At 37.0% G+C, this 26,406-nt stretch overlaps 1 protein-coding gene across 1 annotated transcript in view; it reads right to left on the reverse strand.

The window, feature by feature from the left end:
- Positions 1-7,099: 7,099 nt before the first annotated feature.
- The window catches only part of LOC122063440 (plant cysteine oxidase 3), a 19,695-nt gene continuing 388 nt past the window's right edge, over positions 7,100-26,406 (reverse strand). Inside the window, exons 2-5 of the mRNA XM_042627150.1 lie at positions 23,574-23,725; positions 17,371-17,533; positions 7,477-7,677; positions 7,100-7,389 (exon numbers count right to left, since the gene is read on the reverse strand). Coding sequence (XP_042483084.1) covers positions 7,262-7,389; positions 7,477-7,677; positions 17,371-17,533; positions 23,574-23,725 — 644 coding nt within the window. The 3' untranslated portion in view covers positions 7,100-7,261. The remainder of the gene's footprint in view (positions 7,390-7,476; positions 7,678-17,370; positions 17,534-23,573; positions 23,726-26,406) is intronic.

Here is a 26,406-nt window from a genome sequence, read left to right on the forward strand (position 1 = left end):
AACTTTTGAGTTGATTGATTGAAACCTATAATTCTTTAGTATTGATTTATTATATTATTACTAATGTTTGAATTTTGAGTATATCCAAATTTCACTAGTCCTATATCTATATTTAAAAAAATCTTGTTATTCCATAATATGTATAATAGTTAATACCATAATCTGTCAAATCGGATTATATGTTGGCTAAGGTTGTTGGATTAATTTTTGTGCTTTCTTCTAAAATTAGATTATATTACCTTTTTATGTTCCTTTAAAAATTTTGGGCATTAATGTGATTATATAACTTGCTAATATTGCATACTAGACTCTTTTAGAGAAATTATAAATTGATAAAGTATGATATAAAGATTCTGGTTTTTTTATGGTAAACAGGACAGAGTATCCAAATCATTTAGAATTCTACCAAAGAAGACTTATTTTTATTTTTACAGTGAAAAATGTAGATGATAAGTTTATAGATCAAAAAGTAATTACAATTGTTAAAAGATGTTTTGGTGAAATATTATATTAACCATATCTATATCTAGTTAGGATATCAAATCATGTTTATGTTGTTCTAGACTAAGTTAGATAAGCTTCATTGATAATTATTTCTCTTAGATAAATTATTTAAATTTGGATTATTGTTTTTCTATCTTATCACAATATTATAATTTTACTTTTATTTTTTTACCATGGTAACATTAGGTTGAATGATTTTTATGGAGGATCAAATGTAGAGGAAGATAAAGATTCTAAGAAGAAACTTATTATTAAAATTACATTCTCAATAGCATTGGCAGTAGCTGTGGACAAGTCAATCTATAGGAATATTTATTATAATCATCGTGATTTAAAATGTGTTTATTAAAGTTAGACGAGGATTACAAACATGTAATTTGGATGAATATAGATTGCATTCAACGATTTGTTAATATTTTTGAGAACTAGATTGTCTTCACGACAAAGTTGATTATACTATTGAAGAATCAATAGTAAACATCCTACACACAATCTTTCTCAATTAAAAGAACCGCGGCATAAGTTTCTATACGAAAAGATTTGAAAATACCATAACTCATTACTTCCACATGGTTATAGATGCTAATGCTATAATAGACATGCAAAAAGTGTTCATTAAGGATCTTATTGTTGAAACCCCTTAAAAATTCAGAATAATCCTAGATAGATTTGAGGCATAAAACTTGAATACAATAAATATTTATGAATATTAAACTTATGATAATTTAATATTTGGTAATAAAAGCAACATATTTATTTTAAAATTAAATAGGTACCGTAAATGACACATATATCCCAATGAGTGTAAGACCTACGTATGAAGTTATGTTTCAAGGTCGTAAGCAATATACCACCTAAAATGACATGTGATTTTGATTTCAAATTAATATACGTCTTAGCTGGATATGAGATTCAATGTTTGAATCCAGGATACTGACATATACTATTCATAAAGAGAACTCAATTGCGCGAGGTCATAATTCACATATTCAGCATCTGTTAGAGTAGCATTTATCTCAATAATATTTCTTTTTTTATGAAAATACTATCTTGTTAATGTTGGGTTCTCACTCTTATATGATAATATTATCTTGTTTCGAGGTGTACGCTACCATATTAATGAAGTTCAAGGTAGGACACCTCAAGCTGAGATCGAATTATTTAATCATAGGTATTCATCCCTAGAGAATCATATTGAACATGCATTTGAAGTTTTGAAGAAGCGATTTAATATCATAACTATTGAGCCTAAATTCCTGTTCTAGATCCAGGTTGATATAGTTATGGCATATTATGTCTATAATCACATAAGAACGGTAATAACAGATGATTATCTTTTATAAGCTGTTGATAAAAACCAACTAAATCAACTAAAAATCTCGAACATGAGTCTAATGTCTATATAGTGCAACACCATAGTAGGATGACAAAAGCAAGAGGAGCTAGATTAGGACTGTAATTATGAGACAAATATGGGTTGATTATAGCAGAAGGTGGCGTAATCTCCATTAAAGCATCGATTGTAATTTTTTTATGTGCTATACGTGTAATAAGATCAAAGTTGGATTATGTTCTTGATTGTGATTTAGAATAAAATTATAAGATCTTGACGACAAAGCACCAAAGTTGTGTTTTCTATTTTTTTTCCACTATATTACTTGCATGCTTTGTGTACATTAATCTATGTTAATTTTCATTCATAAAACATGCTTTCTTATATTTATATCGTTTCTAGGAATATCGAGTTTAGGTGATCTCATTCTTTTTTGTTATTCAGTTTTATTTTAGAAATTTTGGAATGAAAATAAAGACTTTAGCTAATAGGAGTACTATTATTGTATTTGCTAGTGGCATGGCCCATGTAAAACTCACATGCTCAAATGAAATTTTGATGAAATATTTGATACCTGAAGCTATTTTATTAGGTATTACAATATAGAAGGATGAATTAAGCAACAATAAATAGAAAAAAAGAATGTCACTTGGACTGACCAAATGGATGAAACAATGATTCGGTGTCTCCAAGTCCAAGTAAGGGAGGGAAAAAAAAAATCTGTAAAAGGTCAGCTTATATTGTTGTTGCTAAATAGGTAGAATTTAAATCATCCACAACACTATGAGAAAGCAACAAAAGAAAATGTGATTAATCGCTTTGAAACAAATAAGCAAACCTTTAGAAATCTACTTCTTTTTTAGAGCAAAGTGGGTTTAGTTTGGACTACACAGAGAAGCAGTTGAAGGTAGAAGACCAAATATTGTATCCATTTGCTACTAAGGTATGTATTTTAATGATTAAAAGCATAAGTATTTATTTGATTTTATGATTTATTTATATTATCATCATATATTAATATAATATTTTCTTTTGATTTAGAAATGAAAAGAATTCATAAATTTGAGAAACATGACTTGGTCTCTATTTCAAGAACTTAAAAAAGTTGTGGGTGAAGATCATACCACAAGAGAAATTTTCAGTCAATCAAATATTCTGTGTCGAAAAAAATATAAGAGAATTACTGATGAAGAACCTACCCATACATCCATCTAATGAACCATATGGAGATTGGTGAGACCGATGGGAGTAAAGGTTTAAACCCCAAATCCCAATGTCCACATCACATTCTGGAGAGGGGAGTGGTGCTGGTGCATCACATGATGTGCCTCGAGAGAAAAGAAAGCGAAGGTAACATCGGGTGACCAAATATTTATTATTGCTACATCTATAGATCGTTTGGTGACTGTGGTCTAAAAGAGACATTTTTTTTCTCTAAACCCACTTTATTTAACTGTAGCTTGGCACTGGGCAAATTGTCTTGTTGGTTTTTGTATATCTTGTGCATCTCTGAATTTGTATGATTTATGTAGTTGATGTGATTCTATTGAAAGTTATGTGTCATAATTGAATAATATCCCTTTTTTCTATAGATTTTGATGAGGTTAGTCAATTTTGGTTCAAATAGCAATATATGAGTTTATGTTAAGAAATGATTTAAAATGACAAGTGTTATCAACATTTGAATTGATTACTAAATTCCATCACACTATCTAGGGCAGCTGATGAGTTTTCAAATCTAAGATATTTTATTCATTAATAGTCTACACAATCTGGACGAGGAGTTAATAAATTACAAAATGAATCCAAATCTATGGTAGTTATTAGGCCTAACCGGTTGATTGATGTTCATACCAGACCAAACCAAATTAAACATATATGTTTGTTTTGGGTTGAGTTTTGTGACATCGGTAAAAACCAAAACCAAATCAGATTGATTGAATTCATTGATAAAAATGAAAAAGACTTAACACTAAAAAAAATAAGACAGATCGATAGTAATTTGACAAGAAATCGAAAATCTACAAGAATAAAAAAATTTCCATTGATTTCCATATGTTAGACTCGATAGTAGTTAATTACAAACCAATAACAAACAGTAATAAAAATTAGACCAAAATGGACTGATACTTATTTAATATAAAACGTTAATAAGTGTGGGTCAATACAATGGGGATGTGTTGTCGTTGGTTAGAAGTTAGCTATGCGGTTTTGTCTAAACCAATTATAACTGATATGGGATCATAACATACTGTTAGGTAACATTTTTTTAATAACTTCACTCCGACACCAGGTTTGCTTTTTTACCTTGGGAGAATTCAACATATAAGCTGGATTACAAGTTAAAAGAACCGATAACCATATCAAAATGCATCAAATTCATTTTTTAACCAATGTGGGATCAAACCCCCTCATATGACTGATATGAGATTAATATAAATAAATTATAAAAGGATACAATCCAATATAAGGAAGGAGGAGCATGTGCCTCCAGCCTTAGGGCTGGAGTTTGAGTCATTTGAAGATTCTTGTGAATTTTATAATGATTTTATTGATAAAGTGATATTTGGCATTCTGAAGAATTCCAGGCAGATCTTTCTTTAATACATTCAAAACGCATGTTAAAACAGTAAGTTATTATGAAAAACAAGTCTCAATGTATACACAAATTATAACGCCCTGACCCTATTAACCTTGGGACAATAATATCCTCTTTAGCCTATGGACGTCAAAGCTTTAAAATGTGTTGTACTATGTTAAAGAGGCTAGAGGTTATCGATTAGCCTAGCAAGCTCCCCCTAAGCGATGTGAGATTAAAATTTGCACACCCTCATTGATCTCCTAAACCCCCTGGTACTTGCCATATTCTTGGTGGGGACACCTCACCAATCTCCTAGCAGGTTCGCTACACTAATCGTATTCTTGGTGTCACATTCTCCCCCCTTTGGGCACATCCTTGTTCTGGCCCCATATGCTGTCGGAGTCCGTTGTGGTCCCATAAACAAGGCGGGTATATGCATTGGACACGATTTGAAAATTGTGAATGTTATGTGATAGGTGAACATACTTAGGGAATGTATACTCTATGGAAGAGGGATTAGAGATCTCGTAATCCTATACAAGAAATTAAGATGACCTAATTCATAGGCTTTACATGATTGATATGCCTCTTACACTATTATGTCAATTGATAAAACAATTCTTTCATGCTAATATGTTGTGAATGTTATTATGGTGTTTTGAAGATTATCATATGTTATCTCATGTTTTACTATTAATGATATGCCATATATGTATCATATGTCCAGATTTATATGAATATGATGTTATGCCATAACAGTATATGATAGAATTTCATTAGGGATATAAAGAAAAGAATTGGACATATGTTTTTCATATTCTTAGCTTCAGAACTAGAACCTAGATTATACTCATTTCCAGCAAGGGATTAGGTTTTGGATGAGGACACTAAAATAGAACTGAGGATAAGATTTCTCACAAGGGGAGTACACTATCCTCTAGAATAGAATTAGAATGAGGGTAAGGATGAGAATTTCCTTACTCCTCGAGAACTAGATCAAGAACTTCCACAAGGGGAGCTCATATGATTCCAGACCCTGTCTGGTCAGCCGGAGTTAAAGAAAAAATGACTCATGATGGTGTTCAACCTGGTAATGCAAGAAATGACAACTGTCAAATCAAGTTGTGTTTCTTACCCATACAAGGCGTACACATGTAGTAGAACAAGAGAAACTTGCATCAAGTTAGTTAATTTAAGTCATATTGCATATAATGTTCCTATGTGTAAAATGTGTTTATTAATGCATATATGGTCCTATGCTTTGACTCTCTGAACTGTTGAACTCACATTTTTATAATTACTTCCAGACACAGATGATGGAGCATGTGAATGTGTAGACTGCACTAGAGGCTAGAAACAATAGGATGATAAAAATGATGATAGTTATTTTCCATTTTAATGATATGGAGGGCATTAGATTTTTTTAAAGGTTTTGGATGATACATGTTGATTTGATTTTATTTATTTCCCTTAGACTATGTTTCTGAAACATATAATAAATAATTGACATTGCGACCAGGCATTGAAGTACTTAAATACTTGACTTGGTATTTTGATGTATAATAGATTTTCACGTAATTAGAAAAGAAGACCTCTTAGATGTAAAAAAAAAATAAAAATAAAAAAAAAAAAAACCAACTTATAATCACATGAAAATTAGAAAAATCCAATTGCGAGATCACTGCCAGCGAGGGTGGGACGCTTGCCTTTAATCTGGGTTTGGGTCATCATACAAGTAGTATATTTTTAAGATGGTTAAAAAAGAGAGTGGAGGAGAAGCTTTCATGTTTTAACTTTTAACACAACATATGGACATGTTGATGGAAAACAGTTCAAATGATGTTGATGATGGTAACCCGGTCTCATGGTATGATCAATTGTACAAGCGTGCCATACAAGTTGTGGGGGGAGGAGTGATATCTAAAGAACATTTTTTAGGTTGCTTTGCAGGCACCATAATAGTCATTAAGGTTTATGATATAGGATCTTCTGGGAGGAAAAAAAGACAAAAAAAAAAACACCCACAGTAGCCCAACCAAATCCAACAAGAAATGCTACTGCAGAAGAACCTTCTTCACAAGTGCATCGACGGGGTCGGCCAAAGCAAAATGGAAGTCAAGAAGCACATAAACAGGGTAGAGGGAGAATGATTTGAAACCATAACAATGGAGCTAAAGAGATACTCAGAAGTCTCAAATAGAAGAGGTGAAGAGTTTCCTGAAAGTATTTCAAGAAGAACGGTAATGTATTGGGGCATAATGCTGGTGTGAGATAAGAGGGAAGATCAAATTTACTCAAGAGGAGTGGGAAAAGCTAATTCCAGGTGGAAATAAGATTTCTACTTCGTAGAGTGGAGGCCAATTGCCGCAGCATTACATTTGTGATGGTCATGAAATTTGACTTTGTTCTCTCATTCAAATAGGAAAATGAAACAATCAATATTTGGAAGACGCACAGAATCGGTTGCATAGCTAAACCTGGAACTTGAGCTGTTGTAGACCCTAGTCTTCCAGATCCTTTTGGTAGGCTCTGCAAGACTTCAGTCTTTTCCTGCAAGTCATTTGAGTTCTGATCTTCCTATTATTCAATTATGACCCATCCATGGCTGGTCCAGGGTTGCCACATAAGACGACTATAATTTTTTCATCCATTCAATCACCTTGCACTGCTGCAAATGGGAGTGGAGAAAAGAAAGGGAGACTATATATTAACAACAGACTATATACGGCAGTCAAATTTCATGGCTATAAACCATAACAAACATCACCAACTTTCACCATTTTCAGGATTGTCAAAATTCCAAATCGGAAGCTACTTCAATCACTGTTAGCAATGATAAAGAGCTAAACTTGAATAGCTGGGCCCTTATATTCACCCGTGATCATATAGAGATCATCTGGTGTGTCTATCTCCTCAAGCCATGCATAGTCTTCTTCCTTTCCATCAATTATGTCAACTCCATTTTCTATTGCTGCAGTAACAGTCAATTTAGTCCACTACTCTCTCGTAACATAGAACTATGGAATCTCTTCAAGAGTTTTAGTCACAAACTACTTACAGAAGCTGGAATAAGGGTAGTCATGGTAGTAGGTACATTTCCTGCCAGCAGCTTCTCGATAAGGAGGAGCAAGAATGTCAAGCACTGCACAAGTGGATACTGCAGTGAAACAATGGATGTTACCTCCACTTTTGGGGTACAATACAGAGGTTCCACATGATGCTGTTAGAACTTTGTCCACTGTCAACTTTGCCAATCTAACTGCCAAAGAGAGAGGAAGTTTTAGAATTTCCTGATCAGCCAAGTAATAGTTTGAAAAACAAGTCATATGAGCAGATTGGATATTGTGTAAATGTCACAGCAATGAATATCCATTCTCCAGATCACAAGATAAGGACCTTTGAAGATGTTATTTACCAATGGTACAAACCACTGATGCAATAATCAATTCGAACCATTTCTTATATGTGCCACATAGGTTAGAGTCCCATCAAACACAGTTACACTGCTCCAGAGCATCTTTCTTTTGGGCTGTCCAAAGGGTAAGTGAAGAATATTCTATAAAAGTTAGTCTGCTAGTAAGTGCAAATGGTATGTATGGCCAGTGGAAGTTCCTGACTATAACAGGTACATTAGTCAGTGCCTAAAGAGAGTCCACATTGCTATGGTATGGTGCCTGATCTACAATATATTTCATGGAAGATAATATCAGATGCTACATGGTGGCCTCTAAACAGTGAGGAAGAGTTGAACCTTTAAGAACAATGTGTGCCAGCACTTTTTTGGGATGGTGGGAAAAAAGCGAGAGAGTAGTTCTTATGGCACCCAAGTGACTCAGTAAAACTATAAGGAAAATTTTGGATCTTGAGCACTCAAAACTCACATGATTTTAGGGCATGCACCAAGCAGATTAAGAAAAGGTCTAAGCCATAAAAAATTCCCACCTTTCTGGAGTTGAAGCTCCACAAATATAGGTGGACGTTTCAACTTTTATGGCTGTGGAAATCAGATCTGAGAGATAGAAACATGTGGAAACATGTGATTCCCATGATACCAATCATTTTCAACTGACTCAATGAAAATTAGGACATAGACCTGATGAATTGGATCCAAACCAATCTAAGTTGAACTAAGATGGCTACAGACAGGACCAGGTTTTTTTTTTTGTGGTGGGGGGTGGGGGTGTTGAATCAGTGATGTCAAAACTTGAAGCCAGATCGTTCATTTGCTGAACTCACTTGTTGGCATCATTGGCAGTCAACCACATAGGCACATACATACATACACATACACATATGGCTATCACCAGCCACACATCAGATAACCAACCTCACAAAACATCCTGCATAGCACACATCCACAATATCCACAAAACAATGCAAACCACAACATAAGGGGATACGTGGTTCGACAACATGCCTACATCCACAGTGCAATTGATCATTTGGGCTACAACCCAAATTTGGCCTTGGTACAATGCACAATACATTGATTTTGTGGCACCCACCAGAAAAGAGCTACAGACCCTAACTTATGTAGCTACAGTTACAAGGGAGAACCCCCCCAATTTAGGTAGCACCCACTACCAAGGAGCACCAATCTCTCTATCAAGCACCCATTAGATAGCTTCAATACTTAACAACAAATGGACAATAGCAAGTCCTAATTTAAAGCTCAACTAGTCTAAGCATTTCATCATACACTTGCCTAAAACTAGTACATACATGGGAATACAAACAATAAAGGTTAACTCCAACCATTGTTGTCTTCCCCTTTGTGCGGCTCACATTCACTGATGCTTCTTCGCTATCGGAGCTTCAATCGATTCATCATTTGGAGCTTCTTGAAGCTCCACACAAACCCTATGTGTGTTCTCTTTCCTCCTCTTCTTCTTCTCATCTCCTCTTCACAAGCCCTTGATGATGTCTTGATGAACTTGAAGAATCCTTCCCAATGATGCAAGATCAATGAATAGCTTGAAGGCAATCCTTCAAAGGCTTTCTCCTTTCTTGAGTGAGGTTCTTCTATTCTTTCTCAGACCACTTCCTACCCTTCTATTTGGCTCAAAAACCCTCTCTCATCATGTTTTTCATAGAGCCAAGGACCACATATAAGACCCCCGATGTGGTTCTTCTTTTCTTCCTCAAACCACTTCCTACCCTTCTATTTGGCTAAAAAACCCTCTCTCATCCTGTTTTTCATAGAGCCAATGACCACATATAAGACCCCCAACGTTTTTGGCACTTAAAATCCCGCAAAAGACATGTTTCAGTTTACAACCGGCTGGAACATTTCAGAATTGAGTAAAGACAAAAATACCCCAGACAATTCTACCCTTATACCCAATTTACAACAAGAAATAACTCTATCCAGAGCTCTGAGTTGCTTGATTCTTATTCCACATGAAAGCTAACTCAAAGGGCTATAACTTCCATGTTTAAAAGTTTTTATTCCTCCATAGAACTGCAATGTTCGCCTTCTAGAAGGCCTCCAGCTGTCTCTTAATCTTTGTTTCACTGCTGTAAGAGAGTACTATTGAAGGTGGTTTGAAGCCCAGAAGATCGTAGCAGCTGTGAGGATATCCCTTTTCATCCCTAAAACTGCCCTAATTCTGTTGGGGTCATAACTCCTCAACCACCCACTGAAGGGACTGATCTTTTGGGGTTTTATTGGAACCTACAAGGGAGCAGCTCGATCAGGAGAACTTGTCCATCAGACGTATGTAAGAACAATTTCTGAAACCTTCCTATTTAACCTAATCTGGTGACCTGCAGCTAGGGTATTTGCTGTACTGTTGGGAGGTGTTAATATCATCAATTAGAGATTATTGGAGCATTGTTTGAGGATCCTAACTGGGGTTGGATAGTTCCTACCTAGCTTTAAATCATATGTAAGCCACACTGCACTCGCCTACCTCAAAACACGAACACCATAGATCATATGAAATTTATAGTGTGCATATGGCTAATGGCCTAGTTGAAAGTAAGCAGAAATCAAGGTAAGAAAGGAGAAGCATGAGAGAAGAGAGAAGAGAGAAGAGAGGAGAGGATGAGAGAATGAGAGGAAGGAGAGAGGAGAAAAAGAGAAAGATAAGTGCAATGTCTTGGGGGAAGAGAAATCGATTCTCTCCCCCCCCCCTCTATACTGATTTTCTAACTAGTTATTTATGAGAAATTACATACTTACCCCCCATACTAACATAACATAGCCAAGCGGGCAAGGGCTTTTTCCAGCCGTTCAATGGCCCCTTCACGTAGTTCTTCTGAATTTCGAATAGTGGAGGAAGACCTCCGAGGGATAAGAGAAATAGGGCTGAAGAGAGAGCCAAAAAAGGATCATTCGCATATAATCCTGCATAATCTCGAATATTATCAGTTCCGGTATGTAGACCAAATGAGGGAGCACCCACCACCAATTTAGGTAGCACCCACTACCAAGGAGCACCAACCCCTCTATCAATCACCCACTTGATAGCTTCAATGCTTACAGTCTTACACTGAATGGACAATAACAATCCCAATTTAAAGCTCAACTAGTCTAGCCATTTTTGCCATAAACTTGCCTACAAAATAGTACATACATGGGAATACAAACAACAAAAGTTACCTGCAACCAATGTTGTCTTCCCCTTTGTGTGGCTCACATTCATCGATGCTTCTTCACCACCGGAGCTTCAACAAAGTTGTCACTTGGAGTTTTTTAAAGCTTCACACAAACCCTGAGTTTGTTTTCTTTCTTCTTTTCTTCTCTTTCTCTTATTCTCATCTTCTCTTCATAAGCCCTTGATGATGTCTTGATGAACTTGAAGAATCTTTCCCAATGATGCAAGATCAATAAATGCTTGAAGGCAATCTTCTAGTGCTTTTCTTCTTTCATGAGTGAGGTTCTTCTATTCTTGCTCAAACCACATCCTATACTTCTATTTGGCTCCATAACCCTCCTCATCATGTTTTTCATGGAGCCAAGAACCATATATAAGAACCCCAATGTGTTTGGCACTTAAAATCCAGCAAAAGACATGTTTCAGTCTGCAATTGCCTAGCCAGTTTGAGCTTAAGTGCTCTTGGCCAGAATTGCACCCATCACTCTCTCTCTCTAGAGCTTTGATTAATTTGATTCTTTTTCCACATGAAAGCAAGGTTTAAAGTATCGGTACATATCGTACCGTATTGGCCGATACGTATCCCTATCAGCCCCTACCGATGTGATACATGAAATTTTTTAAATCCTTTTGTATCGATATGTATCCTATGATACATACCGATACGCACCGATACACCACCGATACTCTTTGGAAAATTAAAAATTACGGTAAAATGTACGTTTCAGTATGTATCGATATTTATCAGTGCGTATCAGTATGTATTGACGGTACGATATGTACCGATATGGTGCACTACGGTGATATAATGGCCAAGATGGGTCATTTTTCAGAAAAACACGATTTTTTGAGGGGTTTCTTTTTTCGAAGTCGCTGCCAACCATTTTTGCTCTCTAACTAAAGTGGAAATCAAGGTTGGGAATAAGGATTTTACATTTATGGGACAACTACAGACACTGGGTTCTTAGTGCGATACTCTCAATTTAGTATTTAAGTATTTATGCATAATACATATTATATATAGCTTTTTAAACTATTTTTTTATGCAAAAGTGTATATAAAAGTGTTTCCTATCCATTTATGCGCGTATCTTTAGCGTATCTCCGATACGATACAATACCCTCTGATACATATCTTAATTTTGACTGACCGATACAGTGATTGATACCGACGCTTTAATCCTTGCATGAAAGCGAATTCAAAGGACTACAACTTCCATGTTTGCACCTTCAACTCAGATTCAGTGCACGGGTTCCAAAACTGAGCTTCAATCTGATGCATGAGAAGAAACAGCTCCCTGAAGTACACGCTCCATGCCTAAAGATTAAGTCATAACTTCCAACTCCATCATCGGATTGATCTAATTCTTGAATGGTTAGAATGCTAACTCATAGATCTACATTTCTTATGTTCTGAGCTTCTACAAATTCCAAATGGAGGAGAGCCCCGAACACAACTGAAGTCACTGCGTCAACACAAAACTTGCAATCCTCGGCTCTTCTCATTTCCCTGCAACTTGTGCTCTTCTTCACATTCACCTCTCTTCTATTGCACATCAGTTTTGCATCCTTCTCATATGAGTTTGTTGAAGTTGGAAGTTGAGATGAGTAAGATTTGAGACCAAGGAGAAAGGAAGAAGCGAGGTAGAGAGGAGAGGGAGGGACGATGAGAGGAGAAAGAGAAAAATGAGAGCTTAACGTGTGTGGGCTCTCTTGCTCACCTCACATATATTAGTTTCTAATAATGATTTAGGGAATTACATATTCCTCCCTAGGGAGGTGAAAGGAAAATAAAAGGAAATACAAAATATGACAACATAACATAAACACAGTTCCTAAAGTACCCCTATTACATACGTTCCAACACTCCCCCTCAAGCTAGAGAATAAATATCATACATTCCCAGCTTGCACAAGAGGGAACTGAACTGATGAGGAATGAGACATTTGGTGAAGATGTCTGCCAACTGATCACCTGTCTTCACAAAGGGCATGCAAATGTTGCCAGTGTCAATTTTTTCTTTGATGAAGTGTCAGTCCACTTCCCACTTCAATGTGCTTGGTTCTATCCTGCTATACTGGATTATGGGCAATGCTTATGGCGGCTTTATTAGCACAATAAAGACACATAGGTCTGTCAGTATCATATCCCAATTCAAGAACTAGTCGTCTCAACCAAATGAGTTCACAAACTCCATGAGCCATTGCTCTGTACTCTGCCTCTGCACTAGATCTAGCTACAACATGCTGTTTCTTGCTCCGCTATGTAACCAAATTACCACCTACAAATGTGCAATAGCCATAAGTAGATCGTTTATCAGAGATGAATCCAGCCCAATCAACATCAGAATAACCTCCTATCCTCAAGTGATTGTTCTGAGCATACAAGAGTCTTTTTCTAGGAGAGGACTTTAAGTATCTAAGGATGCGATACACAGCATCCAAGTGCCCACTCTTGGGAGCATGTATAAACTGGCTCACTACTCCCACTGCATAAGTGATATCTGGGCGAGTCAGAGATAGATATATCAGCTTCCCCACTAGCCTCTGGTATTTTCCTGCATCAATAAAAGAGGAACCACAATCTTCTCCTAACTTGTGATTCTACTCGAAAGGAGAACTTGCTGGTTTACACCCCAACATCCCTGTTTGCTTCAATAGGTCTAACACAAATTTTCCTTGGCAAATATTGATTCCCTTTTTAGACCTTAATACTTCAATCCCTAAGAAGTATTTCAAGTGTCCAAGGTCTTTGATCTCAAATTTTTTGGCTAAATAAGATTTCAGGCTAGTTTATCTCATCATTGTCATCTCTAGTCACCTCAATATCATCAACATAGACAATCAACGCTGTGAAAGTACCATTATCTCTCCGGGTAAATAATGTGTGATATGCTCGACTCTGAGAATACCCATTCTTCAATATGGTTTTCCTGAACCTCTCGAACCAAGCTTTTGGTGATTGCTTGAGACCATATAGAGCCTTCTTTAGGAGGCACACCTTACCATCAGCTGCTGGGAATTTAAAGCCAGGAGGGGGCTGCATATACACTTCCTCCTCTAAGTCACCATGGAAGAAGACATTCTTCACATCTAACTGATATAAGGGCCAATCTCTGTTTTCTGTCATAGACAAAAGAACTCTTATAAAGTTGTGTTTGGCTATAGGAGCAAAGGTCTCCTGATAATCAATTCCATAGACCTGATTGTACCCTTTGGCCACTAATCTTGCGTTGTACCTCTCAACAACACCATCTGATCGGTACTTGATCGTATAAACCCACCTACATCCAATTGAAACTCTTTCCTTGGGAAGATCTACTAGTTTCCAAGTGCCATTCTTCTCAAGAGCCATCCTTTCCTCAGATATGGCTTGCTTCCACTTAGGGTCCACCATAGCCTCAATAACCGTTTTAGGGATGGAAGTACAAGAAAGAGCAGTAGTAAAGGCAGCACCTATAGGAGAGAGAGCATCATAGGAAACAAACTGGGCTATACGATTAGTTACAGGTTCTCTTGCCCTTTCGAGCAGCAATAGGGAGGTCTAACTCAGAAGGAGAAGAAATGTTACTTGACTGAGGAGGATGGAACTCAGGATGTGGATTCAAAGAGGACTCTTGGCAAGTCTTCTTTGTCCTTCTTGTGTATACAATAACCGGTGCCTTCTTTGTACAAGGCCCACCAGTCACCACAGTGTCAATATCATCCACCTCTTTATGTTTCCCAATATCAAAAGAGAAAGGAGTAAGAGGCAAAGGAGGAAGAAATGGAATAGTATCAACATCCTTTTCACTTGCATTCCCATTCTCCCCCTGAAGAGGATGTTGAGGAGGAGCAAAGAAAGGCATAGACTCAAGGAAGGTAACATCTTTGAAAAGAAATCACCTACGAGAGAAAGGGTGATAACACTTGTAGCCTTCGGTAAGATAAGAATACCCAAGGAAGAGGCATTTGAGAGCCTTCGGTTCAAGTTTTGTGCGGGAGGATTTGTTAATATGCACATAAAAAATACAACCAAACACTAGGGGAGGAAGGGAAAAAGCAGAAGACTAAGGGGACAAGAGTGCAATAGGATTTTGGGACCCAAGAATCTTGGTAGGCATGTGATTGATGAGAAATGCAACAGTAAAGAGAACTTCAAACTAGAAAGTTTTAGGAACATGCATACCAAATAGAAGGCTTCTTCCAACTTCTACTATTGCAAAAGAGACTCAAAGAATGAGAGGAAGAACCTTAGTTGATTCTCAAACTCCTTGCAGCTCTGATACCAAGTTGGAAGTTGAGAAGAGTAAGATTTGAGACCAAGGAGAAAGGAAGAAGAGAGGTAGAGAGGAAAGGGAGAGACGATGAGAGGAGAAAAAGATAAACGAGAGCTTAATAATGATTTAGGGAATTACATATTCCTCCCTAGGGAGTTGAAAGGAAAATAAAAGGAAATACAAAATAGGACAACATAACATAAACACAGTTCATAAAGTACCTCTATTACATACGTTCCAATAGTTGAGCAATTGACTGTGTTGACAATACCAACAGACCTTTGCTCAACAGTCTAGCTGGAATGAAGGACTCAAGCTTTTCTTTTCTTCCCCTTGCTTTCTTTTTCTTCCAACAGTATTACTGTGAATCTGAAGCCACGTATAGCATAGAGAGTTTTTTTTTTTTTTTTTTTTTGGTTTCACACTTCAACTGATTCTAGTCAAAAGAAAAAGCATTTTCTATCACGATCCTTCAGTCAACAGCAAAGAAGAGGGTCATTGATGCAATACAGGTATGTACGTAGGAGGAAGAAGGCATTCCAGCAGACCATGGTTAAGGTCCTAGGCCAGAACCAGCCCCATAACAATGGCCACGGTTCTGGTTCTGGTCCTTAACTAGTCCAGCTTCTAAGCTAGGTTCTGTGGATCAGACTTGGGTTTCACATGGCCTAGTGTGGGCCCCATGAGGATAGATGCCATGGGAAGGAATGGAATGTTGGGGGTATGATGTCCTGTACTCTCTCACTTGCATAAGTGAGCTGATCCAAAGGGCCGTTAAGAGACCGGAAGCCTTGAGGCTTGGAGAGAGGTGTGAGGACGAGCAATCATAACCCCATTCCCCATTGATAGTAAAGCAAATCTCATCTCACCATGGATGTAGCCAATCTTTCTGAACCACGTAAATCCTTGCATTTGATTGTGTGGTTATTTGTTTGCAATTTCCATTCCTTTCTACATCGTTTTAGGCTCTCGATTTCTACATAGGAGCTGCTAAGATATTTTTGAAGTTACTAATGACTTAGTTTCTATTTTCATGTTATAATGTTATAGCTACTTTAGTGTCTATTTTCATATAATAACTACTTAGTGAACAAGTTAGGCTAAGTAAGAGTTTCTATTCTACTTACTTTCTATTTCCATTTTAATAGTTTCCTGTTATTTTAAATTTTTTGGAGGCCAAGCTACTCCCCACATACAAGGGAGTTTCTTTTCCTTGTAATGTTCCATTGCTTATTATACATAAAGAGGTAGAGCTACTACAGCCCATGATTTTGGTTGTTTGATTATTATTTTATTATCTACTTTAATCGATCCAAGTCTTAGCCCCATCTGACCGTTGGATCCTGAATAATTTGACTTTCTTAATTCTGTCATATTGTGCACTTACTTGGATTGCTGTGTTTCTGTCCTGAGGGTATTGTGTTTTTTAATCTTATCTGATCTACCCTAGCACACAGCAGTCATTCAAGTATAATTATACTTGAACTAACGCAGGTCTTTATTGTAAAACTCGCTAATGCTTATAGGGTCATGCATTCCAACTTTCCAACTAATGAATGCCATCTGGATGACCTCAGACGAAGAATTGGCCAGATTGGATGATCATTACCATCAGATGAATGTATCCTTTTGCAAGACTGTAGCACCTACTAATTCTTGGTAACCCATGGGTAACTCCGAGGTAGATCCTTTAGATGGAGAATCTTAATTTAATTTCCCATATTGATAAGTGCAGATGGCACCAATTTTGACAAGGGACACAATACCCTAACAATAGTATTTTTGAACATTTCAATTTTTAAGACCACCTCTATAGTATGACATGAGTGGGCAAGCCTGTGGCACAATGGTTAAGTTGCACTATTGCAACATGTTGGTCAAAGGTTCAAAACTTGGAAACAGCCTCCTCTGCGAAGCAGGGGGTAAGGCTTCGTGCACTTACACCCCCTCCCAGACCCTGCAGTAGCAAGAGCCTCGTGCACTGGGTTGCTCTTTTTCTATGGTATGACATGCTAAAATTACATAAGACAATATAAGTAAGAAGCTTTAGAAAACCTGATACCACAAAATTGATAGATTGAGGTTTGGAAGCACACCTGGAGGGTACCCTGGTCCCCTAATTTTTTGTATTTTAGCTGGCTCAACCCAGTCATAAGCCTTCACATGCAAGGAGCCATAGAGAACTTTGCTCAAGACAGTCATCTCTGGGTGGTCATGGAGAGGAATGCCGGACAAAGTTGGCAAGCAGAATATGCACATCTGCAAAATAAACACCATCCATTTCATAAAAGTCCAAAATTATTCCCAAACCCAAACATTTGCAGACTAAGAAAATGCTATAAATGTTCTGAACACAAGAAATAGCTTTATTTTGTATTTCTAAGAAGTTCTACTAAATGCTGCCGAGTAATAAGGAAACTATGCATGATATGAGCCAAGATGAACTGGTGTGACAAAAAATCTCTTAGGCAAGGTTAAAGAACTCGTTTCATTCCAGTGTTTTGGAAGTTCCAAAGCCACCAAAATACAGAAATTTTGCTGAAATTTTGCCGAAATAGTTTACTTTTTCCATGTGTTTTGCTTGGCCAACTTCGGGGGCTATGGCCGAAATGAGGAACGAAATGACCGTGATGGCTGAAATTTCGTGGAAACAGTGCATTTTTGGGCCGAAATAAGCGACACTTTGGTAAAATGACCGAATTGTATCTTTTTGTGTTTTGTATGCAATTTCAATTCGTTTAGAAAAAAAAAAAAGTCAAGATGTCGGCGAGACATTGCTGATATTTCGAGCATGTTGATAGTTCAAATTAGATAGAGGGCCCATAAGTAAGCCCCTTCCCCAAACCAACTTCTCATCCTTTCCATCTCTCCCCTTCTGGAAGGAAAAAAGCCTGTGTCTTCAACCTGTTAAGCAAATACGGACAGTTCCTTGGTTGATTGGTTTGACCAACCAGCCTAGTGTATTTAATAGAATTGAGATTAGTTTCTTTATCATACCATTTCATCATCAGAAACTCTTTAACGATATAAATAATTAGAGAAATATAGTAGTCAGCAATTTCAGAATTATATGGGAGCTTCAAGTAAGGATGGCATTCTTTTCTCTGTACCTGTCTCCCCTATTGGAGGGCAAGCTGGGATGAGACAGACCTTTGAGGTACAAATTTGAGCCCACAGCACTCCAGCAATGACATGATCAGAACCTAAGATAATTTCCCTTTTATGTGCAAATCACATGAATACATGGTTTTAAAGGGGACATAATCTATTTACATACTTATTTTTGGCTTTTTATATCATATGTTCTTCAACTATATTCCTCTATATTGTATAAAAATAGGTTCTAAAGACCTCTAATAGTTTCTGAAATTCCAGATGTAATTGATCTGATCCCTTTGTCAATGTATTTATTCCGTTGACGAACCTACAACAACAAACTCAGTCTTACCCCAACTTAATGGGGTCGGCTACATGGATCCAAACAAAATGACGTAGGGAAAACTACGGTCTAAACAGAAAAGGGGGATGAAGAGATGAGAAAAAAGGGAGAGAAAATGAGATGATAAATGAAAGAGGAATGTAAGAGGAAAGAGGCACAACTTAGCAAGTCAAGAGAATCTCAGCTAAATGGTGCTGGCTACATGGATCCTTGCTCTCCAATAGGCTTATCTGAGGTCATACTTGCTGCAAGACCCAAACTAAGCATGTCATTCCTCACAACTTTTCCTATGGTCATTTTAGGGCTTGCCGCTAGCTCTTTTAGCTCCTTCAACGAGAATCATATCACTCCTTATTGGGGGCCTGGAGCATCCTAGACCTCCGTTGAACATGACCATACCACCTCAAACGACTTTCTTTGAGCTTACCACTGATCGGGGCAACTCCCAAGTCCCAACTTAGATCTAATACATTCATTCCTTACTTTTTCATTTCTAATTATTCCACATATCCATCTGAACATCCTCATCTTTGCTACACGTAGCTTCGCAACATGAAACTTCTTAATTGCCAACATTCCACCCCATATATCATAGTCGGTCGTACAACAGTCCTATAGAACTTTTCCTTAAGCTTTAACAGTATACATTAGTCATACAGTACCCTAGTTGCACCTCTCCACCTCATCCATTCCACTTTAATTCTCTGTGAAACATCATCCTCTATGTTACCTTCTTTATTTATAATAGATCTAAAATATCTAAAAGAGTCACCTTGCAGTACCTTTCTTTGCTCAATTTTCACCACGTCATTATCCATCATAGTGTGACTAAAATTACACATCATATACTCCATCTTCGTTCTACCGGTCTCAAAGCCACTTGTTTTCATGGTTGATCTACATAGCTCTTACTTAGTGTTAATCCTTGCCTTTGTCTCATCCACCCAAACGATATCATCGGCGAAGAGCATACACAATGGGACCTCATCTTGAATGCTCTTGGTTAGCTCATCCATAATAAGCGCAAAAAGATAAGGGCTTAAGGTTGATCCCTGATGTAACCCAATCGTAATTGGGAATTCTTGCCCTGACCTCCCACAGATCACACACTAGTCACCATGCCCTAATACATATCTTTAATTACATCCACATATTTACTTGACAACCCTCTCTTCACTAGAATATGCCAGATTAAATCTCTAGGGACTCTGTCATAGGCTTTTTCCAGGTCAATAAAGACTATATAGAGATCCTTCTTGCTATTACTATATCTTTCCATGAGCCTCATCAACAAGTAGATAGCTTCACATTCCATACTCCATTAATGAACCTAATGTCCACAAAGGGAGCCTCACAAGGGAATGTTCATTTTCATTGTAATCTTGCTTTATGGCCTCTACTAAGTATCAACCAACCTCAAAACAATAGAGCTTATCCTTTCAAACGACCACAACCTCCTCCTAAATATAAGGCATTGGCATGGGAGGTGATCCATGGAATGGAAAGGTAAGCACTTGTGACAGATTGCAGAAGAGAGGGGGAAGGAATTTTCTCTTCCCACAGGTTTGCATGATACATGTCAATTGGGAGACTCTGAGTCACTTGTTCACCCATTATGCATTTTCTAGATCAACCTGGAGACCAATAGTGACTTCCTTTGGTCATAATTGAACCCCTTGAAGGGGATTTGAATATGATGGATTTCTGACAGTCCAACTGGTTTGGTAAGAGGGGACAAGTTAATTTTCTATCTGGGATGAGAAGAACAAGCTGATGTTCAGGGTCAGGTGAGATCTTCCCAGGTGGTTACTGACACTATCATGCAGAGGACCACTAGATGGGCTGTTACATTCAACACCTTTATACGTATTACTGCTGATTCTTTCTTGCAACATTGGATTCTGGTGACCACATTGAGATTTGCCCCAATAATATTTAGCACTCTTGGTAACCCCCTCCCATCATATGAAGCTGAACATCAATGATAGCTGAATGTCTAACCCAGGACCAGCATGCATAGCTGGCATCCTTAGGAAAGGTGAGGGTCTCATCTGGTAATCCCCCCCCCCCAACCAATTGACCGCAATGATTCAGTTACTACTGAGCTTAGAACAATCATTCAGGGGCTTGAGAGAGATAATTCCAAAGGTTGGTTTTATGTTATCATTGAAGGACATTCTAATTCCATGATTAGCTGCTAGATAGTAATGACGGGCCTTAGAGATTTATCCATCTCACCAGAAAGCTATTTCATTGTTGCTAGTGCAACGATTTAATGGGAACATCTTGTATGTGGTGAATTATCATATTATTAGGGTAGGGGCTAGTCCCTTAGGGTGCTTCTCCTTGTTCTGGTCTAATATCGCTCCCATAAATTTTTTTCTCCTTGCAATAAATTACTTCATCTATCAAAGAAAACATCAGTTCTAGTTCACTAGATGAGAATGATGATGAATTAGCCAATCAATTCCTAGATCAGCAAGTCCCAACACCTCATGGTTTTTCAATATTGCATAACTGTAGAACCTTTAAACTAGTGTCTACTTATGAACGCAGTACTATGATTAATTTAACAAAATGAGTTTAGTTTGTTAAACCAAATAATATTTTTCCTTCAAAAGAGTAACAAAGAATGACATAGGTCTCATAAACTTTTATGCATTTCATAGTTGTCAAGGCGACTAGGCAAACCAAGGTGTTGGAGGTGTGCTCTTAGGCGACAAGGCTCTCAGCTAATCGTGCATTAATGACTATGTAATATATCAATGACAATTTTATATAATTATGTTCATATGATGTCTTTATGCAACATAGGAGCCTATCACTGCAATAAGATAAAATTATGATTGTAATGATCTAATATGAGAAAACCAACATATAATAAACAAAGCATAGGATATAATGTAAGCATATCCTTTAAAAAAAAAAAAAAAAGGAATAAACATAAATCCATTAAACACGTGAAGTGTCAACAAGGCGTGTTGTCACCTTGGAACCAAGAAAGACCTTGACAACTAGGCAGCGCCTAGTCGACACCTTGACAACTATGATGGAGTTTATTACTATCGACAAGCCCACATGAAAAGACCAGTCAAATTGATACCTCTCCTTCTTTCCCTTTGACTAACTGCAAACAATAATTACGAATAGCACAATTATTCAACACTTTCAAGCCATTAATGTTAAAATATCAGATACAGCTTACCTAGTTATTGTGATAATGGGAGTCAACTTAAATTCCATATACATTATCATTTTCATATATTAGATTAACTACGTCGAGCTCCACTTCTAGGAGGATCAAAACCAAATACAACAAGAAACTCAGTCTTATCCCAACTTAACAGAGTTGGGTACATGGATCCGTCAAAAACAAAATGAAGAGAAGAAAGTAGAAAAAAAGAGAGTCAAAAGAAAGTAAAAGGAATCCCAGCACCAATAAGTCAAGAAAATTTCAGTTAAACGGGGCCGCCTACTTGGTCTTAATGGCTGCATGGACCTCATCATCCCACCACCAAGTCTCTCTAGGGACATTTGCTTCCCCTAGGACTTCTTTGACAACCATCTTAATACAAGTCATCATCTCGTTCCATATTGCACTGGTGTCTCCCTACAAAAAAAACTTTTCTTGTTTGACTACATTATCAATGAATGTACTTAGGAATCTCTTTTTAATCTCCACCACCTTATCTTAGGGTACATGGTTGCTTCTGCGTACTGAAACACATATCTAGGACCACCGGTCTATGTTGGATGGTTAGACTATCCCCAAGGATAACTTTACAGTCTTTGCACAACATTCTGTCGGTCCTTCTAGTTAAGAAGAAATCTATTTGGCTGGTATGAATATGATACCCACTTTTATAGGTAAACAAATGCTACTGTCTTTTTTCAAAGAAAATTTTTTCACGATGCATAAATCACACGGAACTGCAAATTCTTCACCCTAAATTTTTAGCCTCCATGGACACCTTTATATAGCCCCTATGATCACTCCCGAAATGACCGTTTAGGTCACCTCCAATAATAATCAATTCATCTAAACCGATACCTTGCACTAAATCATCCACGTGATCCCAGAATTGGTGCTTAATACTTTCATCCAATCTTACGCGGGGTGCATAAGCGCAAACTATATTGACAACCTCTTCCTCCAACACCATTTTGATGGACCATTTTGATGGAAATAATACTATCTCCTAACCTTTTGATCACCATTACATCATTATTTAGGTCTTTGTCCACTATTATGCCTACTCCGCTTCAATTACTTTGATTTCCTACATACCAAAGTTTGAAGTCGTCCAACGCCTTAGCTTTGTTACCTTTCCATCAAGGCTTTTGGATACATACAATACTAACCTTTCTTCGTCTCATAAAATCTATCACTCCATGCTCTTACTCATTAATGATCCAATCTTCCAGTATGCTAATCTAATCCTACGCTTCTAGGCTAGATTCTTTCCTCTCACTTGCCCTTGCCTACTTATCTCCGCATCTAAGCGTTGACACGGCACATCGCTTATGGGAAACGCCCTAGCAATAAAAGGATGAGAAGACATGATAAAAAAAAATACATAAAAGAGATTAGAAAGTAAAAGGATCCATACAAAGGGTGGTCAGATGAATACAATAAAGTGTCGGCTGCCTACCTGACATGCCAATATAAGAAAATAAGAGATATATAGTAAACAAGTATATACACAATTATACAAATGAAATTCTCATAAAATTTCAATTGAGAAACACAAGAAGTCGATAAGACTTATTGTCAAACTATAATTTACATGCCATTCAGGATCAAAACCAAATGCTTATATAAATTCAACTGAGAAATGCAAAGGAGTCAATGAAACTTACTGTAAAATTATCATTTTCATTTATGTTCAAGTATGTTATGGGTTGAACCCATCGAGCTATCCTGTTGAACTGGTTGTGCCCAGAAAAGCCATGACCCCGATCATCATCTGAGTTATCCTCCTTGAGCCCAACATCAGCAGGACTAGTTTTATCTACAGAAAATGTGATCAGTTACTATCTACCAGGTAAACATACACTCCCTCTCTTTAAAAATAGAACATCCTTAACAAGGAAATCTAAATACCTTACCACTAAAAATTTTTTATTTCTAAAACTCTTACATTGCATGTCTGTCTATCTATCAAACTGAGCATTGAAAAATGAATTTAGACTTTCTTGCACTCATATTCATTTTCACCATCAAAACCTCCTAATTATTTTGGGGTTGGCTAATTCATCCTAATAGTACATTTCACTATATCAAGGGTCATAGACATGAGCTTCATGCAACATACTGGAATTCATTTGAAGAGATATGACATAAGTTCTACTGCATCAGATTCTCTAATGCTTCCCCTAACTTTTGAATTAGACTCCTTGAGCTAAATTGATAGTTGTATTCCTATATAGTTACACCCCTCCTTGCTAAATTCAAGTTGAAGCCAAAGATTAAAGTATCGGTATCGATCGGCGTGTCGGTTGGGTAATTTTAATTTATTGGAGCCTAGCGTATAGATACGCTAAAGATATGCAGAAAAATGGACAAGATACATAATAACATAAGGAAATACACTTTTGCAGTAAAAAAAGTATAAATAAGCAATATATAACATGTAACATGCATAAATGCTAAAATGGAGAATACCGTATTGAGAGATAATTGCATTCAATTGACATTGGTATAAAGGATGAGGTTTCTTACACGTAGTAATAGTCTATCGTTGACTTTCTGAGAAATTTTAAAATCATTGAACAAATTGATGCAATAATTCATGTTTGATGCAATGTTTATTGTGTTTTACTTAAATATACTCAAACATAGCAAAAAAACAAAAGTAAAATAAAGATTTGAGAAAACAAATTCGAGTCTTTTCAACTTAACTGTTTTGTGCTATGTTTAGTTTCAATGTCAAAGGATTATTTTTACGCTTCAATCCTTTAAACATCAGTGGATTGTATATTTTGATCATTTTCTATGAATGATTCAAAGCCCCAAGTCTAAGAAATGAAAGGGAGATCGATTGCGCAGTTGTGCACTTGTACACTTGTTCTTCAAATTTTGGAAAATTAAGTACTGCCAGCGAGAAGAACATCCTTTGTTTCGAAAGTCAGTCTCTCTTCTCTCTCTCTCTCTCTCTCTCTCTCTCTCTTCTATTGCAGTTACTGGTTACAGGTTCTGGGTTTGCCACATAATTGAAGCAACTAATAATGGTGGCAGGAAATAACCGCCACAATTCACACCAGTAGGAACTTAAGGCTGGAATAAACCAGAAGCTTAGCAGTTAGCACATCCAACAACCTTAATGAAAATTATACCAACTGACTAAGCAAGGGAAATAGTAAATCCTCCAAGGATATATATTCCATGGAAATTTTCCCATAGTTCAGATCTCAACTTACATGCAACCATTATCATTTGAACAGCTGCATAAACAGAAAAGTATGCTTTTAGTGGTGCTCCCTTGGCCTACTAGCCTTACCTGAATTACTCCCTCTATCCCACAAAGTCTGTTTGTGGCCGTTTTTCTCTGACCTATATCTTTGTCCATTACAATCTTAAATGCTTTCAAATTCTCTAACTTGCTTATACTACCCTTAGCATGTTTAATGCATTAAAAGAGGGAGAAAGGATGGTGCACTTAAAGAGGGAGAGAGGAAGGAGAATTTAATGTAGTTGTAAATCTAAGAAGGGTAATTTTGGGAAAAAAATGTAGGTAACTAATGCAAAAAACAAAATCTCCTTAAGAGGTGAGATTTGTCGAACTTGACAATCTTTGTGGGATAGATGGAGTGTAACAAAGAGAAAACAGTACTAAGTTATACATCCATTTGACACCTCCATTGGTCTTTTTAATACAGTAAGCAAGAGGCTGGGTTTCTTTAAGATACTTGGCTTCTTAACAGAAGGCCTGGAAAATATTTGCAACCCATTCATCCTGGTAGCACAACTTCCCTAAGTACTAACAACATTTGATGCCCTATGTCTCCTATATTCATTTTATTCCCTAACTATAAGTTAAATCCTATCTACCACAATGCACAAAAAGGAAAATGAAACTAGGACCTAGAGATTTCCCCACAATGGAAAAAAGGATACTGGTATTAAGCACCTTACCCTGGAGCTATGAAAGTTTCTGGGTCTAAGATTTTATTCCAGAAGCCCTAATGAGGGTCCTGTTGCTGTGGTTGTGCTTTACAATCAAAGTTATTCATCTTGAGGTTAGATTGGGTAGGCATTCCACTCTTTTACTGGTTATTGTTGAGACTTTTACAAATATTCTGTCAAATTTCCATAGGCAATACTTGTGGCATTAAAAGCTTGAGTAGGACAAGTTTTAAGTCTAGTACTTTAGTATGAAGTATGAGCCTTTAATAATTATTTAGCATATGAGTATTAGGATTCAACTAGGATTTGAGTCAAATAGAATGGTTTTATAAAAAAATTACATAAGAACGATTTAGTTAATAAGGCGACACTTGATGCCCGCCTTATCACTAAGCCGCTCTGAAAGACCCTCAAACACCTCCGGCGCCTTACCACCTTAATAACTATGATCATAATACACAATATGCGCAAGAATATAAATCAGAGAGATCATTCTTAATTTTTAATTGTCAACCATACATTTTGTAGGTTGGACACCTGGCCAGTGGTAAGCAGGTCAAAGGATTT

The sequence above is a fragment of the Macadamia integrifolia genome, unplaced genomic scaffold (assembly GCF_013358625.1).
Source record: "Macadamia integrifolia cultivar HAES 741 unplaced genomic scaffold, SCU_Mint_v3 scaffold1325, whole genome shotgun sequence".
Taxonomy (NCBI): Eukaryota; Viridiplantae; Streptophyta; class Magnoliopsida; order Proteales; family Proteaceae; genus Macadamia; species Macadamia integrifolia.